Source organism: Chrysoperla carnea, chromosome 1 (genome assembly GCF_905475395.1).
Source record: "Chrysoperla carnea chromosome 1, inChrCarn1.1, whole genome shotgun sequence".
Taxonomy (NCBI): Eukaryota; Metazoa; Arthropoda; class Insecta; order Neuroptera; family Chrysopidae; genus Chrysoperla; species Chrysoperla carnea.
Genome location: NC_058337.1, coordinates 131,944,542 through 131,965,336, shown reverse-complemented (window position 1 = coordinate 131,965,336; position 20,795 = coordinate 131,944,542). Strand labels below are relative to the sequence as shown.

At 30.2% G+C, this 20,795-nt stretch overlaps 4 protein-coding genes across 4 annotated transcripts in view; 2 read left to right on the top strand and 2 right to left on the bottom strand.

The window, feature by feature from the left end:
• Positions 1 to 293: 293 nt before the first annotated feature.
• LOC123295097 (zinc finger protein 271-like) lies at positions 294 to 4,286 on the bottom strand. The gene is made up of 4 exons (XM_044876316.1): positions 4,058 to 4,286; positions 3,601 to 3,853; positions 2,259 to 2,651; positions 294 to 2,096 (listed from the first exon to the last, which is right to left on the bottom strand). Exons 1-4 carry the CDS (start codon positions 4,250 to 4,252, stop codon positions 325 to 327), a joined length of 2,613 nt encoding a protein of 870 aa, XP_044732251.1. The 5' UTR covers positions 4,253 to 4,286; the 3' UTR covers positions 294 to 324.
• A 2,299-nt stretch (positions 4,287 to 6,585) lies between these two features.
• LOC123295088 (E3 ubiquitin-protein ligase SHPRH) overlaps positions 6,586 to 20,795 on the bottom strand; it is a 28,262-nt gene continuing 14,052 nt past the window's right edge. Inside the window, exons 8-14 of the mRNA XM_044876307.1 lie at positions 10,454 to 11,385; positions 9,706 to 10,123; positions 9,151 to 9,461; positions 8,747 to 8,911; positions 8,283 to 8,669; positions 7,739 to 7,899; positions 6,586 to 7,112 (exon numbers count right to left, since the gene is read on the bottom strand). Of these exons, the coding sequence (XP_044732242.1) occupies positions 6,902 to 7,112; positions 7,739 to 7,899; positions 8,283 to 8,669; positions 8,747 to 8,911; positions 9,151 to 9,461; positions 9,706 to 10,123; positions 10,454 to 11,385 (2,585 nt within the window). The 3' untranslated portion in view covers positions 6,586 to 6,901. The remainder of the gene's footprint in view (positions 7,113 to 7,738; positions 7,900 to 8,282; positions 8,670 to 8,746; positions 8,912 to 9,150; positions 9,462 to 9,705; positions 10,124 to 10,453; positions 11,386 to 20,795) is intronic.
• LOC123306153 (vesicular glutamate transporter 1-like) lies at positions 12,349 to 15,809 on the top strand. The gene is made up of 6 exons (XM_044888051.1): positions 12,349 to 12,513; positions 12,712 to 12,824; positions 12,886 to 13,015; positions 13,148 to 13,375; positions 14,140 to 14,943; positions 15,585 to 15,809. Exons 2-6 carry the CDS (start codon positions 12,760 to 12,762, stop codon positions 15,708 to 15,710), a joined length of 1,353 nt encoding a protein of 450 aa, XP_044743986.1. The 5' UTR covers positions 12,349 to 12,513; positions 12,712 to 12,759; the 3' UTR covers positions 15,711 to 15,809.
• LOC123306151 (vesicular glutamate transporter 1-like) lies at positions 16,699 to 19,939 on the top strand. The gene is made up of 6 exons (XM_044888047.1): positions 16,699 to 16,871; positions 17,081 to 17,187; positions 17,249 to 17,378; positions 17,542 to 17,766; positions 18,644 to 19,453; positions 19,660 to 19,939. The coding sequence occupies exons 2-6, from the start codon at positions 17,123 to 17,125 to the stop codon at positions 19,849 to 19,851; spliced, it is 1,422 nt and encodes a 473-aa protein (XP_044743982.1). The 5' UTR covers positions 16,699 to 16,871; positions 17,081 to 17,122; the 3' UTR covers positions 19,852 to 19,939.

Below are 20,795 nucleotides of genomic sequence, written 5' to 3'. Positions count from 1 at the left end.
AAATGTATGAACAAACATTAATAAATGTACACATTTTATATTTACAACTTAACTTTGTGTCATAAAATAATATATTTCGCTTGCCTTATAAATTGAATAACAATTCAACAATTTATTTTTTATAAACTTATTCTTTTGATTTAACTTTGTAAGCCTTGATCTCTCGTTTTTAATTAAAACAAAATAATTTACTTTTAAGTGGAATTAATATTTAATTTAATTCAAATTTCCACACCATATCCCAACATTTTCATTTAAAATGACGCATTTAATCATTAAAAAAAAAATTAAATTTTTATTAGTATAAGTTTCGTTTACGATCAATTAAATTGGTTCGGCGAGTAAATTTTTAATTAAAAAACGTTTTTCTCCAGTATGAGTCTGTTCATGAATATCTAAACTGTTTTTCTGGGTAAACGATTTATCACAAACTTCACAGGAAAAGGGTTTTTCCCCAGTATGAGTCCGTTTATGATTATCTAAATTGTTTTTCTGAGTGAACGATTTATCACAAACGTCACAGGAAAATGGTTTTTCTCCACTATGAATTCGTTTGTGTGTAATCAAATTGTCTCGAATAGTAAATGATTTGTCACAAACGTCACAGGAAAAAAGTTTTCTTCCACTATGCATTCGTTCATGTAAAACTAAATTGTGTTTGTAAGTAAATACTTTATCACAAATTTCACAGGAAAAATGTTTTTCTCCAGTATGAGTCCGTTTATGATTATCTAAACGGTTTTTATGAGTAAATGATTTATCGCAAATTTTACAGGAAAATAGTTTTTCTTGAGTATGAGTCCGTTTATGATTATCTAAACTGATTTTCTGAGTAAACGATTTATCGCATATTTCACAGGAAAAAGGTTTTTCTCCAGTATGAATCCGTTTATGAATATCTAAATTATTTTTCTGATTAAAAGATTTATCACAAACCTCACAGGAGTAAGGTTTTTTTCCACTATGGGTTCGCTTGTGTGTAATTAAAATGCTTCGCGTAGTAAATGATTTATCACAAACGTCACAGGAGAAAGGTTTTTCTCCACTATGAATTCGTTTGTGTATAATTAAATGTTCTCGCATAGTAAATGTTTTATCACAAACGTCACAGGAAAAAGGTTTTCTTCCACTATGATTTCGTTCATGTCTAAGTAAATTCTGTTTGTAAGTAAATACTTTATTACATATTTCACAGAAAAAAAGGTTTTCGCCAGTATGAGCCCGTTTATGATTATCTAAACCGTTTTTCTGAATAAATGATTTATCGCAAATGTTACAGGAAAATGGTTTTTCTCCTGTATGAGCCCGTTTATGATAATCTAAACTGTTTTGCTGTGTAAATGATTTACCACAAACGTCACAAGAAAAAGGTTTTTCTCCTGTATGAGCCCGTTTATGAATATCTAAACTGTTTTTCTGAGTAAATGATTTATCACAAAATTCACAGAAAAAAGGTTTTTCACCACTATGAATTCGTTCATGTACAATTAAATTGTGGTTGGAAGTAAATGCTTTATCACAAATTGTACACGAAAAACCTTTTTTTCCAGTATGAGTCCGTTTATGATTATCAAAACTGAGTTTCTGAGTAAAAGATTTTTCACAAACTCCACAGGAAAAAGGTTTTTCGCCACTATGAGTTCGTTCATGTATAATTAAATTGTGTTTGAAATTAAATGCTTTATCACAAATGGTACATGAAAAACGTTTTTCTCCAGTATGGATTCGTTCATGTCGAATTAAATCATGTTTTACAGTAAAGGTTTTACCACAAATTGCACATGAAAAAGATTTTTCTTCGCTATGAATTCGTTTATGTACAATTAAAGTGCTTTGATCAGCAAAATTTTTATCAGAAGCGTCAGATGAAGTATTCTTGTCTTCATTTTGAATTGATTGATGATCAAAAACATTTTCATCAAATATTTCCTCCTTTACTATAACTTCTGCATTTAATTGATTCTCAACTTTAACTGTTTTATGTTTATCCATGGAAAACTCTTCATTCAAATCTATCCCTTCGTGTTTTGTTGTAACATTTTCTTCTTGTATTTCCTTTTTAATTGGTTCATGGTCCTCCATTATATTATTTTCTTCTTTAATTGTTATATGTTCCATCGTATCGCTTTCATCAAATATTTCATTTTTAATAATAACTTCACTATGTAATTCTTTTTTAAAGTTTTCTTCATCGATTAAAAAATGATTATTTACATCATCATGAGATAAATTATTTTCCATTTTTTTATTCGGTTCACTTTTATTTAAACAGAATAATGAATTGGGAATATTATTCCCATCTTTCCTTATATCAATTAAGTAGTAACAATTTTGTGGAACACCAATATACAATTGAGGCTTTTTCTCAATTTTTCTAAATGTATTTAATATGGTCTCGATTGTTTCTGTTTTTCTGCTTTCTGCAATTAATTCATTACAGTTAGAAGAAGTTTTCTGACTGTCAGAGTGCTTTTCTTCAATCAATATATTTCCATTAATTTTTCTTAGGTCGGACACAGTAGGACTTGATTTTAAAATAGTTTCAGCATTTGATGGGGATGTTGCAACAGATATGAGTGACGGTTTCAAAGGTGATAATGTCTCGTCTCTTGATTTCATTTCACAAAAAATTTCTGGCACATTTGGTCCATCTGTTTGAAAACCAGAAAAATAAATACAAGTAAACTTATGGTCCAGTGCAATTAACGTAAATCGTAGAGAAGTGACCCAAAAGTTTTGATACTAGATTTTTATATTTCATGTATGTATGAAATATATCAAGGTATACTAAGTTTAGTCCCAAGTTTATATATAACGCTTAAAAATATCTCACCAAAAACATTCTGTAAAAAACTAACCAAGTCTCGATATAGCTGCTTGTTTACCCCTAAAAAGTAATGAAATCTAGACAAAGTCGTGCCAAGTAAAGTTCCTTACTACGATTTCTTTATAAATTTCGATTTTTGCCCCAATTTCCTAGATCAGTTTTTTGTATTCTCAAATAAGGGCTTGAAAATGCGGAGAAATGGATCCAATAAAGGATGGTACGACAGTGTTTGCTTCGCACTCGACTTGGCGGGGATACTCCCGTGCCCCCTGATTGATGCTATGAACAAAATTTTGGAACAGATGTCTATATAATCACCTAATTAATCCATTTTCGGTGTCTGTCCGCCTGTCTGTCTACAAGATAACTCAGAAATGAAAAGAGTTATCAAGCTGAAATTTTTCGTAAATGAACAACTAGGACCAAGACCCAATTGACCGTTAGATAGAACAAAAGTTTAAACGTAGAAGAATAAACAACTTTTGGTTGAAACACATTTTCGAAAAACATTACTGTTTACCCGTGAGGGTGCAAATTATTTGCAAATTTTATAGCAAGTATGTTATTTTCCATGATGGTGGAGGAATGGTTAATTTCCCGAATATGCAAAATCAGATTTAAGGTCTTCAAAAACCCTCTATTGAATAAATGAATAAAAAAATCTAGTAACAAAACTTTTGGGTCAGTTCGTAAGGGCACTGGAATATTAATAATAAGAAATTGGGATACTCATTGTTTAAAACTTCAAACCGTTTGTGTTGCTTATTACATACCTGAACTTTTATTAGAAGTATCTTTGAAAGATGAACTTGGTGTACAACTTTCTTCTGGTTTATTCAGACCCTCTGCCATTACCATCATTCTTTTTTCTTTTAATGTATCCGACTGTTCTGTACTGCTGCATGGTCGTTTTCGTCCATCTTCTTGACATTCAAATTTACTTGGAGCACAACCTGGTTTCATACGTACTTTTGATACTTTTCCCATAACAATATACTCGATATAATTTTCCATATCATTTGGCAACTAGAAAAACAAATAAAAGTGTGTCTATTACAATAAATAATAACACTAAACAGCAATTTTAAATCATAAAACAAAAGCAACATAACCTCAACTCATACATGATTATTTTATCAATATGCTTGAAAAATTCTGATTCTGTCAATTTCATCAGTTTTGCTTGAAACTTATAAAATACAAAGATTGTGGGGTGTGAAATATACTTACATCGAAATGATCTTCACAAAAATACATTCTTGAGATTGTTGATAAACTATTAAAATCAACCCTCTTTGCAAGTTTTAGCCACTTTTTTCGTATTTGTTCATTCTGAGGAACATAAATAAATAATTTGTTTGGCGTTTTTAGAGTTGTACTTTTACACTGGGGCACTATACAGTTCTTCCAATACGAAGAATTCATTTTTAATTAAAGTTAAGCTACAACAGGCTTTTTTCCACTAAGAATAAATCGATTGGATACAATTTTCTAATGTTTAATCATAATTTGTAGATAAAAAAACACTAAATTAATTTTTATAAAATATAAGGATTATTAATATTTTTAGATAATATTATCGTAAAACTATCCATCCGGTCACGTGACAGCAAACACCAATCAGATATACTTAATGGTTATTTTAACCTAAATGAGTTATGTTGATAAATTTAAAAACATTTGAAGATTAAAACACTTATTAACACATTTATTTATTTGATTTACTGGTATGCTATTTTAGAATGTAACTGTAAAGTCTATTAAAATCGGTAGACGCCGGCTGTCATGGATACAGCGAGGGTGCGTTCGATTAAGCGTTCATCTCGCAAACGCGGCTTGTTTTAAATAAAAAGGTCTATGGATCATGCAAGACTTTTTAATTTTAAATTAGGATTTTTTTGTACTTTGAAGAAGTACATAAAATTCCTAGGTATATAAAAATTGGTTTTCAAAGACGTCACAAAGTAAAAACAGTTGATTTTTTACTTTCATACAATGTAAGTTGAGTAACGGATTCAAAGGGAAAAAAAGAAAAACTGAATATTTTGCATAAATATTTTATTTTACGTATGAAAATATATAAAAATATAATTTAAACTTGATATTTTTTTAAAGTATAAACTTTAAACATAATTTTTTTTTTATATCTTTGATAAGGTAAGATGCATATACTAGGGTTGTGTTCCGTAATATTTACCAGTATACTGGCTAGTACTGATGACGTCATAAACCGACGCCATACTGGTGAATCGTTCCGAAATATACTGGCCAATGCGTGTATACATAACAGGTTGGCTGATAAGTCCCCGGTCTGACACATAGATGGCGTCGCTAGTATTAAATGCATATTATTTTTATATAGTACCAACCTTCAAATGATTCGTGTCAAAATTTGACGTCTGTAAGTCAATTAGTTTGTGAGATAGAGCGTCTTTTGTGAAGCAACTTTTGTTATTGTGAAAAAAATGGAAAAAATGGAATTTCGTGTTTTGATAAAATACTGTTTTCTGAAGGGAAAAAATACAGAGTCCGGAAACTCATTATCAAGCCAAGTTTTTGCTTCCACTGTATTTTTTCCCTTCAGAAAACAGTATTTTATCAAAACACGAAATTCCTTTTTTTCCATTTTTTTCACAATAACAAAAGTTGCTTCACAAAAGACGCTCTATCTCACAAACTAATTGACTTACAGACGTCAAATTTTGACACGAATCATTTGAAGGTTGGTACTATATAAAAATAATATGCATTTAATACTAGCGACGCCATCTATGTGTCAGACCGGAGACTTATCAGCCAACCTATTATATACTTAAATATACAGTAGAATCTCGATAAGTTAAAGTCCAAGGGAAACACAAAATATTTTAAGTTATAGAGGTTTTAAGTTATCAAGTGTCTATGTTAGCTAAAGGTTAATATAGAGGTATGTACATGTTTCTATGTACCCTAGTTAATATAGAGGTATGTACATGTTTCTATGTAGTTACTGAGGGCCTATACAGAGATTATTTATTTAAGTTATAGAGGTTGCGTATTTTAAGTTATAGAGGTTTTGGGCTCTGATGGGAAGGGAACATAGTATTTTTTGAAGTAACAGAGGTTTTTATGTTACCGAGGTTTAAGTTATCGAGATTCTACTGTATAATCTTATTGTAGTCGTCAATAGGGAATATTCATGTATTTTTTTTATATTTTTAATTCATTGTTTACACCATTATAACAAAGTAAAAAATATAAATACTGCTTAAAAATACTGTATTTAAGTATAAGAAAATATTTAAAATACATTATAATTTTAAGATATTTAAACCCAGTTTTTTGGCGCTCTCTGTTGATGACGTATAAGTACGTGATCTGTCAATTCATGACAGTTCAATGTATAATTTACACTTTAAAAAAATGAATTTACAAGACAGAATTTACACTCGTTATTATTAAGTTTTCTAATAAAAAGCTGTAGAATAGTATAATTTAATGAAATACCATATAAAATGTAAGTAATTAATATCATACAGTATGTCAACAAATTTGACAAGCCCGTACTATGATGTCACGTCCGTATACAAATTTGAATTTCCGTTTTAGAAATTTTTAAATACCCTCACTGAATTTGTACTTTTATTAATTAATTTTAAGTAATTAATAATTAAAAAGATATTAATTACTAAAATAATGGTTTAGTTGAAATATCCAGTCATTCAAGTTACAGAAGAAAAATATTTGAACCAAATTTAAATTTCATGAATATTCCCTATTACGAGTAAGTCTTTTTCTGACTCCAATATTCTTTCTTAATGAACAACCTTTTTTTAATTAGAAAAATGATGAAATTTTCTTAAATGCAAGCACCTTCCCCATTCAAATAACTGCAAATAAAAAACGTTAAATCTTTCCGAAAACTGACTGATGGCCTGATTTTGAAAACAATTAGTTGATCACTCACGCTCGTCGAAAATAATAGGGGCACCTTATACAGTTTAATTTTATCTCTTTACTAGATGCTGTAATCAAAATCATCAGTTCTCAGTATGTAGCCTTTAAAAATGTGAGATCAAACATCTATAAGACTGTTTATGTCGAAGGATCTAAAACTACATTATCAGTTTCTGTATCAACCGATGAATGGGATATATCATTATCACTCGTACAATTATCAAATAAATCACTTAATTTTGCTAAAGTTACATCTTTTCGCTCCCAATCAGAACTATTCGTTGCTACAGCATTATGTAAACTTTCTTCAATTGTTTCTCTAATTAAAAAACGATGTACAAATGTTGGCCTAAAATAAAACAAATTACGTAAATAATACATAAATTTAAAATTTAATGACACAAAATCAGATCTGATCGATTCGTCTGTGACTTCTAAACGAATTAACTGATGGATTATTATTATTTTTTTTTTTGAAGGTAATTGATCGAGAGTGCACTTAGTTACAAGAAAATCTGCTTAGCCACCGTTAAGTGGAAGGGTTAGCTTATGATTTCTAGAAACTTAGCATCTTTGTACTACATATCAGAGCAAATCTAAGTTTAGTTTTAGTTATGGGTTAAAGACTGAAATTTATCCAAGACTCTACATAAAAACAATAATATTCAGTCTTGGGAGTCATTCAAGGGTCAATCACCCCCGCTCCTAAATCCCCGTTTGATTATAAACATCTAAAATTTAATGCAGTGCCGGATTAACCATGTCGAAGCGCCTAGACAATGAAACTATCGTCGGGATGCGAAAATCAGTTCGACTTGTCACATGGGCGACATTCTCGTATCAATTTGTCATTTTCTGTTTTGACTTTTCCCTTCGGGATTCTTAGACAGTTGCTTAATCTGCCTAATGGTTAATCCGCTCCTAATTGAATATAAAAGAAAAGCAACTTTAATTATAAAAAAAAGATTTATTTACTTTGTTTGACCAATACGATGAACACGTCCAATTGCTTGTAACTCTTCACTTGGATTCATGAGTGGTTCTACTAAAAATACATGAGTTGCCTCAATTAAATTCAAACCTTTAGCACCTTGACTAATTGGCAGTAGTAAAGCAGTGATTTGTTCATCTTTATCCTAGAATTCAAAACGTACGTGTTAAATATTTTGCATTTATTTTTAAACGATTATTTTTTTGTTTTAAATTGTTGGCATTGCCGAGCTCCGATACAATAGCTAATGTCACCAGGAAATTTGAAAGCGGTGATAGATTTCATTACTATTCTGTTTTCTATAAATTAAACTTGAGAGTAGACAGGTCCGTGCGCAGGAATCATCGAGGAAGTCAATAAAAACAAGAAATAAGAAATTGGAAAATGCGCTTTGTGACAACTTCCCAGCTTTCATTCTGCCCTTCTATGTAGGTATTTCGATTTTTCAAAATCATGAAATACACTTCGAATAAGAAGCAAAATTTGACCTTGCGAAACTCGACAAATCGAAAAACAAACAAAAAATACCTTAAATTTTTCAAAAATAATTGGATTTGGTGTAACTAGTTGTAAAAATTTAATATGATTTTTAGTGAATGCATCATTAACGACATCCAAAACGGTTGACCAAGTTGAAAATATCAATACTTTCACTTGATTATCTTCTTTATATAAATCAAGCAGACATTTTGTAATTGCTTCAATTTTTGTTGAAAACGATCCTTTTATTATTAATTCACCAGGCTTTGTCAAATTTGACGTTTCGTCGCCTTCTTTTTTGACATACGATATATCCGCTATCGGTTGTTGTCGTCGACATACCGAACACGTTAAATCAGTTCCGCTACAATATTTCGAGAGTAAATGATGGATACATTCTAGACAAAATGAATGACCGCATTGCAAAATACTCCACTGAAAAATCAACAAAAAAATAATCAAAATTAATCAGTTTTTAAGAACACGCCGAATGTGTCCTAAATTAAACTTACATTGTCTTGAAGTGGATTCGTACATATTGGACATGGATCTGGTGCTTTTTTGGTATCTTGTTCTTTGCGTAACGTTTTAAGATACGCAAGTGTACCTAATTTTTTAGCAAACTCTGCTTCAGCTATTAATTTATCTCTTTTAATTGAAGCAAAATGAGCATCAATCTAAAACCAATAGAAAACAAACAATAAATTTTAAAATATCAGCGTAATTATTAATTAGTAAGGATTAAATTAAGGAAAAATGAAAATCATGACTAGATACGTAAAAGAAGAGTAAATTATCCATTAAATAGGGGGGGGGGCTTTAATAAAATAGAATATTTTACGAAATATAAGCTCGAAGGTTGTTATGTAAGTAGAAGGGAATAAAATAAAATAAGTTCGATAAATTTTCAAATTACCATTCCAATTTCAATAACATTAATATGATCTAATTTATTTTCAACGTTATAATCCAATAATTTTAAAATATTATGTTTACGATCCAACTTTGTACTTGACTTTGGTAACTCTTCATTGCCTAAACGTATTCGTAAACGTTCTTTACACATACTAATCTCATCTTGGGATGCGATTAAATCACCATAATATGTCCATAGACGACGCATGTCACGAAATTCTTTTTTTAATACCTCACATAATTCTAAATGTAATTCACCTTCTCGAATTATGGCATCAGCTATTCGTTTATTACGTCCAAAAGATAATGCACCTAAAAAATAACAATAATTTCTATTAAGAAAAATTGTATCCTTCGTGATATTCTCGAAGCATGGTAATGAATTGTCGACAAAAGCTGTATTGGATACGCAAAAATTACGGAATCTATAGGCGATTTAGAGAAAGTAATATCCTTTAATATCCTCAAAGTTAAAGAATAGAATTCCATGTTCATTGAGTTTACAGCGCCTCAAGATATCTGTCAGGAGCCGTAACTTAAATTAATGCATACTTACTTTTCAAAATAATTTCTTGTTCACTTGCTTTCCAAGTTCCTTCCATTTTATTTTCATCATCGTCCACACTTTTCTTTCGTTTTGTATTAATTTTTTTCGTATTCATTAAAAATATTAAACATTCATAATTCAACATTTCCATTTCAATTTTACACATAAAACATTTTTTCTTGGTATTGGAACCTTTTGTTTGTTTAACAGGTCGTAAATGACAAACTACAGCATCGCTTACACAATCTTCTGAAAATGATACTAAATTGGTAGCATTTTCTGTGGATGATAATGCTTTTAACGATTTAAAGCTATCACGTAAATTACGTATGCTTTTATCTACTTTTTGCCACCATCGATAAATTTCTAAGGTTAACACACGTGAACTTCTTAGTTGAGTCACTAGTTCCGATTGTTGCGAATAATCCTGCGAAACAAAAATTTAAAATTTATTAGTAAAAGTTAATTTTCGATAGCACAGATCTATCGTAATTTCATTGCAGATGGAGAAGTTGAGTGGAAATGATTGCCCGGGAGTGGGGCACACTGTGATAGAATAGTCCCGCCTCCCTTCTCAACTGTGCTTTCTTCGGTTTCATTCGAGGACAGTCGAATGGCCTAGTTGTAGGTAAACATAGTCCCAGAAATCAAGATTGGCTAAGGTTCAGTTGAAAGGGGTGTTTAAGACGACCGATCTCGTGTCAACCAGTAAGCTGCTTCATTCCAGACTAGCACCAGATTAATCTTAACATTATACCTGTAAACTGGATTCAATCCTTGACAACAGATCATCCGAAACATCTTCACTATCCATCCAATCAACCAATTCCGTAAACCATCCACAAACCGGCTGTGAAAAATCATTTTCCACTTGAGTAACACGTTCAATACAATTTAAATAATCCGTCATCGATTCATTGACACCAACAACATGTTTATGAATATATTTTTCCTCCAAATTCTTCGCCTCGTTCAATAATTGATCGTCACGTAACGTTGGTGGAAGATGTACTCTTGGATTCGATAATATTTCACTTAAATTATAGAGCGTATGTAAATGAGGTAAAGTATCAACATGGACTTCATTTTTATGTTGATCGATAAGTCGTAAAACATCACGATAACATTCACCAGCCTCGTTGTATCGATGCTCAATAATATGAATCCCAGCTAAACCGTTTAGTGCAGCGATTTGTGCGCGTAGAACATCTGAACATTCTTGTTCATTCTTATTAATTAGCGCCTCCAAAAGATCTTCCATGTTCATAACATTATTCTTTGTTGTTAAATATTTACCACGTACAACTTTTGGATGGGTACAAGCTTGTCGAATCGATAGCAATGGTTTCAATAATTTCTGTAACGTATGTCGATCTAATTGACTTAGCTTATCGTTTATATTGCAATTTCGTAAACGATCACGAAAACTATCTTGACACATTTCATGTTCACGTTTGTAGAAGAATTCTTCGACAGCGGAGAATTTTAACCAATGTATGATTTCTGTTTGTTTTGGGATGTTGATTTGATTGAGAATATCTTTCTTACATGTACGCCACATTATTTTGGATAAAAATTTATGTAAGGGTTCTTTAATACCTTTACAGTAGGGATTGTAGAGGGCGTATTTCCATATATCGAAATCGTTGTACGGTTGAATTCCCAAAAATATTATTAAACCATATAAATCTGGGAAAAAAAGATAATAAAAATAGAAAATCAAAAGAGAATTTCTAAAAATAACAAAATATTAACTACTTTCGTTAAAGTTTCCTTAACGTCTTTAATCATTTCTGGCAACGAATCTTCTACTATTTGCAATGGCGTTACTAAGTGGGCAAGGTGCATAGAGAAAAAAGCGGGCCCTCACCCCCTCTTTCTATGTTTCAAACAATGATGTGCATCACAATCTGGAAGGGTGGATGGACAATCAGATGGAAGGATGGATGTTTGTTACTCAATCCGCCAGAACGGCTGAACGGATCTGGATGAAATTTGGCACATAAATAGATTATAGTCTATCCCTTTTATCCCGGTAAATTATATGGTTCTCGTGGAAAAAATTTGTTTTAATTTTTCATAGAGCAAAGGATTGTTATGGTTTTTTCCATAGTTAGTGGTAGTTTAGGGTACAAAAAATGTCATTTTCATTTTTTTGCTTACAAAATGTAGTTTCATACTCTCCTAAGGGGTCCAAATAACATAAAGGCAGCTTTACATCGCGTTTATCGATTTTAGTTGTGTTTTTTTTTTTTTTTTTTTTAGATTTTAGCGGCGTAATACAAAATTCTTCGAAGTAAGCATTCATATAAGTAATTTGATTGGAGCATTGGGAAAACCAACATTAAACAAATCGCAGTGGATATCTCCTTTATTAATTGTATAGAAGAGTGTTCTATCTAGCATCAAAATTTAATTACATGTTTCTTTTAATCAATTTTTGAAAATATAACAATAGAAATAGACTTCTTTAGGAAAAATTAATTAGTAAACATGAAAAATGATAATTGGAAGCTTTAGAATCATTTGCAGTTTTTTTTTAAATCAGCACCTTCCAGCGACTACACTACATATATTTTAACTGAATGATATTTTGGCAAGGTCAGCGTCATCGCCAATATTAGTGAAGTTGTTCAACATTCAGCAGTCAGTACTGTCAGCAGTTGTTATTAATTATACGTAGAATAAAGATTTTATGTTGTTTTCATTACAATTGTTTGATTATAAATTTTGAAATTGAGCGAAAATTAAAGTTTGGACCCAATTTTTTGTTGTTTTTGATTCGACAATACTTATTGATGGTGTGATAATACAATCGTAAGTGCCAAAAAAAAATTTTTCGGGTTTTTTTTCCCCGAAATAAGTTAAATAGCTTAAAATTATAGAGATGTCCGATTAATTTTCAAATACAATATTTTTATTTACCAAAAATATACGAAGTATCACTAGTTGAGCTATCAGACGCCTTTAAAATTTACCTTACGATAATCTTTTAATTTATACATTTAATTTCAGTTAAAATAAAAACTACGGTGGGCCCTGCCTTTCTATTAAAAAATAAAAATGGTTAGCCAAAGTGCAATAATTACTACGGCGAAGAAAAATAGTAATAATGGAGACACAACAATGTAAATATTTAAATTACCAAATGATTTGATTTGATGATTCAATTAAAATTTTTATTTTCAGACATAATTTCCCAAGTTCAAATCCACCAAGTTTACCGTTTTATCAAATTAGTAAAAGATATACATTAGCGATTTTATCACATATTGGTTTAATATTAACAATTTCGATATTTTCGTACTCTCCCAAAGTCGTAAGTAAATATTCGTACAAAGTTTAGCATATTTTTCATAACAATCAAAGAATTTTAAGATTAAAAATATTTAGACCAGAGTTCTTATTTTAGGTTTTTACTTAGAATTATGAGAATTTATAATTTTTTTAGTTCCAAACTGATTATGGTATGGTATATAACGATTTGAGATATTGGTACATGATGATCTCTATTCTTGTACAAATACCTGCAGCTATTTTTAGTTATAAATATTCAGCTACACATTTGTTTGGAATCTGTATTTTGGGTAATTCGATGCTAACTATGATATTTCCAATTATATCACAATGGGATGACCCACCAGTTATATTAATGGGACTATTACATGGTCTTTTTATGGTAATTGTTTTAATTTTCACTTTGTTATACTGAGTGTATCAGAATAAAAAGTTAATAGTCTATGAGGTGCACCAAAACAAGCATTTTGGCATGAGGAACATGTGTCTAAAGAAATTTTGCATACCGAATTATCTTCGATAATTTTTACGATAAACATTTTTGTTATTTAAAGTTTTGCTCTATCAATGATTGTCGAAGAATAAGAGCTATGACACTCTGAAGAGGAGCGTTTCCGGGTACAATATTCTTCATGCCAAAAAGCTCGTTTAGGTTTACCTTATCACGCCCGTTTTTATGGCTAGAATGAAAAAAGACCGTACTCTCGACTCCTCTGAAAATGGGGAAAAATTACCTCCAAAATAATCATTCTTATTTCTATACATGCTAGAAGGATGCTTTCTTTTTATTCGACGTCATTTAAGTCCGACATTAAGAATAAATCTAAATAATGCAATTTTTTAATCGCGATCTCTGAAATTAGATTAAACTTCCCCTCAAAAATATTCCCTTTATTTCTATGTATGTAAGAAATTTGAGATATTTTTCATTTTGTTCACCTTCCTAGCATGTACAAAAGTAAAGAATATAATTTTGGGGATATTTGCCTGATTTTTTGAGGGATTACACTAATCTTGTCATTTTACACATTCAAAAGGTACTTTTTTACCCAATAAATATTTTCAGAACTCTTTTCTCGAAATAAAATAAGTCTAATTTGCATGGAATAAGAGTTACAAATTAATTTCTCTCTCATGGATTTGCAGGGAGCAGCAAGCCCGTCATTTTATTCAATATGGCGATATTGGGCACCACCATTAGAACGTTCAACATTAGTGGCAATAGGATGTACGGGATTAGTTTCAAGTGGGGTGATTTTTAATTTAATATCAACAAGTGGTTTATTTAATTTGGAAAATATTTTACATGTTTATGGTTTTTTGGGAATAATCTGGTTTTTTACATGGCATTGGGTTGCATTCGAACATCCATCTCAACATCCAAGTATAACCGAGCAAGAATTAACATATTTACAACAAAATATTACCATAAAACATAAAACACCAATGCCATCTATACCTTGGAAAAAAATTTTGTTCAACATGCCAATATTTACGTTGATTCTTGTTAATTTTGTGCATAGCTTAACAAGACCATTGTTATCGGAAGTAGGGCATTTGATGTTTTATATTAACTTTTACTATATCAATAAGTTAATAATAATTCTTGTAACCAGTTACGTGGCTGATTTACTTTTACGAAAAAAATCAATTTCAACAACAAATTTAAGAAAAATTTATATATGCGGTGGTTTGATACTGAGTGTCCTCGTAATTTTAATAGTTCCTAAATTTGTTTGGGATCCAGCGACGGGAGACAACATAATATCGTATATCGCACTAATTATTTATTGTTTACCATTTGTTGGATTATTTGCAAATCATTTGGATGTAGCTGGAAAATATGCTGGAATTACAATTGCTTTGAGGAACATGATTATAGAAGTGGACATGGTTTATATGTTGGAACATTATTTTAAAAATATTAAAATTTTTAGATTTATAGATGATGTAAGTATACAAATTCATGGACAAAGTGTAAAACACTTAAAAGTGACATTCACGCTACCTCGGGGAATATTATTTCTAAAAAAAAAATTATTCAGCGCCTTGATGGCTGTTAGTATGTGAATATATAGTTCATGGAGGTTAGAGAGAAGGAGAACGATCGCTACGCGCTTAAGCATTTGCCTGTCCCTGAAAATTTGTAGAATTTATAGTTCATTTTTCAGCCACCAGCCGCGCTGTCGTCGGTAAGTATCTGCGAAGTTAGCTGTTTATGAGTACAACTAGTACCATTCAAATTTATAAAGTAGTATAAATAAATTTATAAAGTAGAATAGATAATTTATAATTTATTCATTAGTAAATAATAATAATAATAATTTCATTATTTGCTTTTTTTCCTTTGAATGATATTATATACACGTATATTAAACGTTGATAGATCATTTGAAATTAGCGCACAACAGCCCGCTTTTAATGAGACAACTTAGCGATCCCAGCGCCTCACTTATTTTGTCCATATTTTGGGGACAATATTTTCTATAGCGATCGTTCTCCTTCTTTATAACCTTCTTTATAGGTGAATAATATTATCCCTAGAAATTTTATACATCAAAGTTTTTATAAATTTTTTTTTTTAATTTCAGTACACTTGTTACAACTTCTCTTACATGCTAATATTTTTGGGTGGAGCATTATTGTATTACATGTATGGAACTAGTAAACAACAAGATTTGGACAAAGAAGAGAAGAAAGAGGAATGTGCCTATTAGTACCATAATTATGGGAGTAAACACGGAAGTTGGATCTCCTCTCCTCGAAGCTCCAGGAATTAAATATTAACAATTTAGTTTGGATATCTCTAAATTAAATTAAATTGTTACTTAATTTCATAAATATTCAAATTTAATATTTTTATAATAAATAAAAAATAATAATTTTCTAAATTAAAAAAAAAAAATGTTTCGACTTGATATCTTGTTTATTATTTCTCTAGCCTGTTTTGTCCTGTCCACGCAAGATCTTCCTTTAAATTAACCAAACCTATCGAGTAGGGTAGAGCAACCTTTTGTAGTAGTAAACAGTTAAATTCATTTAAATTAATTATTAATTCATTTTGATACTTAAAATCCTTTACCTCTATGGACGTTAAAATTTTGGGGAGTTTTAGCTACCAAAAACCTTACATTTTACGCCCATGAATTGAAATTACTTATAAGGTTGATATGAGTTGTTTTGTTTGAAAAACAGTATCACCAAACCAAATTTTATCAAAATCGCGCTATCTGTTCTAAAGTTATAGAAGAAAAACGATTTCAAACTTCAAGAGTGTATAATGCCAAAACGGAGCAATTTTACTAGAGCATTTTTTATAGAACACTCATTCCTCGAAATAAGCATTCGTAACTGTAATTTGCTTGAAGCATTGGGAAAACCAACATTAAACAAGTCGCAGTGGACATCTCCTTTACTAATTGTATAGAAGAGTGTTCTATCTAGCATCACAATTTAATTTCATGTTATTTTTAATCAATTTTTGAAAATATAACAATGGAAATAGCCTCCATTGGAAAGGAGCCTTCGTTAAGAAAAATGGTATAATTAGAAAACATATAAAATAATAATTGGAAGCTTTAGAATCATTCGCAGTTTTTTAATAATTAGCATCTCCTAGCGCCTACACTAGATATATTTTCACTGGATGATATTTTTGCAAGGTCAGTGTCACAGCCAATATTAGTGAAGTTGTTCAACACTCAGCAGTCAGTACTGTCAGCAGTTGTTATTAATTATACGTAGAAAAAAGATTTTATGTTGTTTTTATTACAATTGTGTACTTGTCAATTTTGAAATTGACCGAAAATTAAAGTTTAAACACACGTTTTTGTTGTTTTTGATTCAACAATCCTTATCGATGCTGTAATAATACAATCGTAAGTGACAAAAAAAAAATTTTCCGGGTTTTTTTCCCCGAAATAAGTTAAATAGCTTAAAACTATAGAAATGTCCGATTAATGTTCAAATACAATATTTGTATTTACCAAAAATACGAAGTTATATTAATTTTTTACTTCGTTTCAAGCCTAGTTTTAAGCTATCAGCTTTCGAAAAAACATACGATACGATCTTCTTTTAATTTCAGTTAAAATAAAAACAACGGTGGGCCTTGTCCCTCTGGTAAAAAATGGTTAGCCAAACTGCAATAATTACTACGGAGAAGAAACTCAGTAATAATGGAGACACAACAATGTAAATATTTAAATTACCGAATGAGTTTATTTGACGATTAAATTAAAATTTTTATTTTCAGACATAATTTACCAAATTCAAATCCACCAAGTTTACCGTTTTATCAATTTAGCAAAAGATACACATTAGCGATTTTTTCACATATTGGTTTAATATTAACTATTTCGATATTTTCGTATTCTCAAGATGTGGTAAGTAACTTAAAATTTATTTTTACATGTTGCCAAGCGTAATATAATTATACAAAATTTCATAAATTATGTATGATAATTTTTGTTAGTTATCTCAAAAATTTAAAACCGGAATGTTTTGTAAATGGGTACAGTTTTGGTACAATGTTTCGACTTTTTTTAGCTCCAATCTAATTATGGTACGATATATAATATGAGATATTGGTACAAGATAATGTACGTTCTTATACAAATACCTGCAGCTATTTTTAGTTATAAATATTCAGCTACACATTTATTTGGAATCTGTATTTTGGGTAATTCGATGCTAACTATGATATTTCCAATTATATCACAATGGGATGAGCCACCAGTTATATTAGTTGGACTATTTCATGGTCTTTTTATGGTAATTGTTTTAATATTCATTTAGTTATACCGGGTGTATCAGAATAAACTGTCAATAGTCTATGGGGGTAGGTTACACCAAAACAAGCATTTGGGTGTAAGCAAAATGTGTCTAAAGAAATTTTTCATACCGTGTCATCTGCTTAATCCGGTGCCAAACTTGTTTTTATTTTTACGAGAAACATTTTTGTTATTTAAAGTTTTGCTCTAAAACAGATTGTCGGAGATAAGAAGAAGAAGAAGAAGAATATAGCTCTGGCAGCGTTTCAGGGTACAATGTTCTTCATGCCTACGTGTACCTTATCACCCCCTAAATTATTGAACATTTATTCTGATATCCCCGGTATAATTCAAACTAAATATAATTTTATCAAGAAATCAGAGTTGTGAAGTGTGCCTTTTTAAAATCTAGAATGAAAAACAAAAAAACCGTACTCTCGACTCCTCTGAAAATAAGGAGAGATTACCCCCAAAGTTATCCTTCTTATTTCTATACATGCTAGCAAGATGCGGCCTTTTTATTCGACATCACTTAAGTCCGACATTAAGAAAGTTATCTAAATAATGTAATTTTTAAATCGCGTCCTGAAATTAGATAAAACTTCCCGTCAAAAATACTCATTTTATTTCTATGTATGTAAGAAGTATGAGGTATTTTAAATTTTGTTCTATCTTTTTAGCATACACAAAAGTAAGGAAGATAATTTTGGGGATCTTTTCCTAATTTTTTGAAAGATTGCACTAATCTTGTCATTCTACACGTTCAAAAGGTACTTTTTTAGCAATAAATATTTTCAGAACTCTTTTCTCGAAATAAAATAAGCCTAATTTGCATAGAGTAAGAGTTACAAATTAATTCCTCTCTCATGGATTTGCAGGGAGCAGCAAGCCCGTCATTTTATTCAATATGGCGATATTGGACACCACCGTTAGAACGTTCAACATTAATGGCAATAGGATGCACAGGATTAATTTCAAGTGGGGTTATTTTTAATTTAATATCAACAAGTGGTTTATTTAATTTGGAAAATATTTTAAATGTTTATGGTTTTTTGGGAATATTTTGGTTTTTTGCATGGCATTGGGTTGCATTCGAACATCCCTCTCAACATCCAAGTATAACCGAGCAAGAATTAACATATTTACAACAAAATATTACCATAAAACATGAAACAACAATGCCATCTATACCTTGGAAAAAAATATTTTTCAACATGCCAATATTTACGCTGATTCTTGTTAATTTTGTGCATAGCTTAACAAGACCAATGTTATCGCATGTAGGGCATTTAATTTTTTTTGTTAACTCTTATTTTTTCAATAAGTTGTTAATAATTCTTGTAATCAGTTACGTGGCTGATTTACTTTTACGAAAAAAATCAATTTCAACAACAAATTTAAGAAAAATTTATATATGCGGTGGTTTGATACTGAGTGTCCTCGTAATTTTAATAGAACCATATTTTGGCTGGGGTCCATCGATATGGGACTCGATAATATCGTATAGCGCACTAATTATTTATTGTTTACCATTTGTTGGATTATTTGCAAATCATTTGGACATCGCTGGACAATATGCTGGAATTACAATTGCTTTGACGAACATGCTAATAGAAGTGGACATGGTTTATATGTTGGATCATTATTTGAATATTGAAATTTATCAAATTATACATTTTATAAATAGAGTAAGTATACAAATTCGAGGACTAAGTGTAGAACACTTAAAAGTAATGCACACACAACCCTAGGGATTATTATTTCTAAAAAAAAATTCTGTACAAGGCCTGATAGCCTTCACCTCCCTTGCTGTCACTTATCTCCCTGCCATAACACTTAGTACACAATTTAATTTTATATTTCAAGTTCTAATCAATTTTCTTTTTAATTTCAGTACACTTTTAATAAATTTTCATACACGATATTTGTTGGGGTAGCATTATTGTATTACATGTATGGAACTAGTAAACAACAAGATTTGGACAAAGAAGAGAAGAAAGAGGAATTTACTATCAGTACCATAATTATGGGAGTAAACATGGAAGTCAGATCTCCCCTCCTCGAAGCTCCAGGAATTAAACATTAAAAATTTAGATCATTAAATTAAATTGTTACTTAATTTTATAAATATTTAAATTGTATATTTTTATAATAAATAAAATATAATAATTTTCTAGCCCCAATTTATTAGTACAAGTCTCATAAGCAGCATTTTCTCTATAAGGGAGTTTGGAAAATCTTTAATGCTTAAAATTGACGAATAGGGTCATTGAAGCCATTATTAAAATTATAATATAATTAATTAATTAAAAGAATGTACGAAAGAATGAGTGTTTTTTGCAAAGTTTCGTGAATACGTCTATGTTTTCGTTTTTATAAGGGATCATCTCGTGAACAGTAAGGCATGCATAAATGTCATCTGTTGGTGCATAATTGAATGAAGTCGGTAAGTATGAGATTTACTTTATTGACAATTATTTGTGAGTGAAAAAGGATTAAGCAATCAATGTAATCACAGCAAATGGGATATAACGTAACCAGCACACAATGATCTTTACGAAAAAATGTTTCAAACAAAAGTTGTTTATTTTTTTTCACTTAAATTTTTATTCTATCTTTTTCGGTTTCAAGATGGGTCCTACGGAAATAAGACCCAATGGAATTATGTTGCTCATTTATGAACTCAAACTCACTTTTTACGTCCTGCGCACGCTGTATAAATTTCAGTTTGATATCTCTTATTGTTTTTTAGCTATCGTGTTGACAGACAGACGTACGGACGGACATACGGAAATGGACTAATTCGGTAATTTTATTAACACCTATACTTAATTTTGTTCGTATCATCAATATTTCTAATCGTTAAAAACTTGAAACTAAAATTAATATACCTTGATATATATTTCATAAATACAGGGTATAAAAATTGTTGATAAATATTTTTATTTTCAATGTAAAATTTTACCTCTTGCGGAAAACAGAAATTTAATAACATTTAATAAAAAAAAACCCAGAACAAATTTTCCTTAG

What these genes read in the sequence shown, in the direction of transcription:
- LOC123295097 (XM_044876316.1), bottom strand. Translation starts at nt 4,252, where the DNA reads ATGAATTCTTCGTATTGGAAGAACTGTATAGTGCCCCAGTGTAAAAGT. An exon ending in TTTGTGAAGATCATTTCGAT is followed by an intron (nt 3,854 to 4,057) that starts GTAAGTATATTT and finishes TTGTTTTTCTAG; the next exon opens with TTGCCAAATGATATGGAAAA. An exon ending in ATTATTCTGTTTAAATAAAA is followed by an intron (nt 2,097 to 2,258) that starts GTGAACCGAATA and finishes TAACAATTAAAG; the next exon opens with AAGAAAATAATATAATGGAG.
- LOC123306153 (XM_044888051.1), top strand. Translation starts at nt 12,760, where the DNA reads ATGGTTAGCCAAAGTGCAATAATTACTACGGCGAAGAAAAATAGTAAT. An exon ending in TTTCGTACTCTCCCAAAGTC is followed by an intron (nt 13,016 to 13,147) that starts GTAAGTAAATAT and finishes TAATTTTTTTAG; the next exon opens with TTCCAAACTGATTATGGTAT. An exon ending in TATTACATGGTCTTTTTATG is followed by an intron (nt 13,376 to 14,139) that starts GTAATTGTTTTA and finishes ATGGATTTGCAG; the next exon opens with GGAGCAGCAAGCCCGTCATT.
- LOC123306151 (XM_044888047.1), top strand. Translation starts at nt 17,123, where the DNA reads ATGGTTAGCCAAACTGCAATAATTACTACGGAGAAGAAACTCAGTAAT. An exon ending in AATAATGGAGACACAACAAT is followed by an intron (nt 17,188 to 17,248) that starts GTAAATATTTAA and finishes TTTTATTTTCAG; the next exon opens with ACATAATTTACCAAATTCAA. An exon ending in TATTTCATGGTCTTTTTATG is followed by an intron (nt 17,767 to 18,643) that starts GTAATTGTTTTA and finishes ATGGATTTGCAG; the next exon opens with GGAGCAGCAAGCCCGTCATT.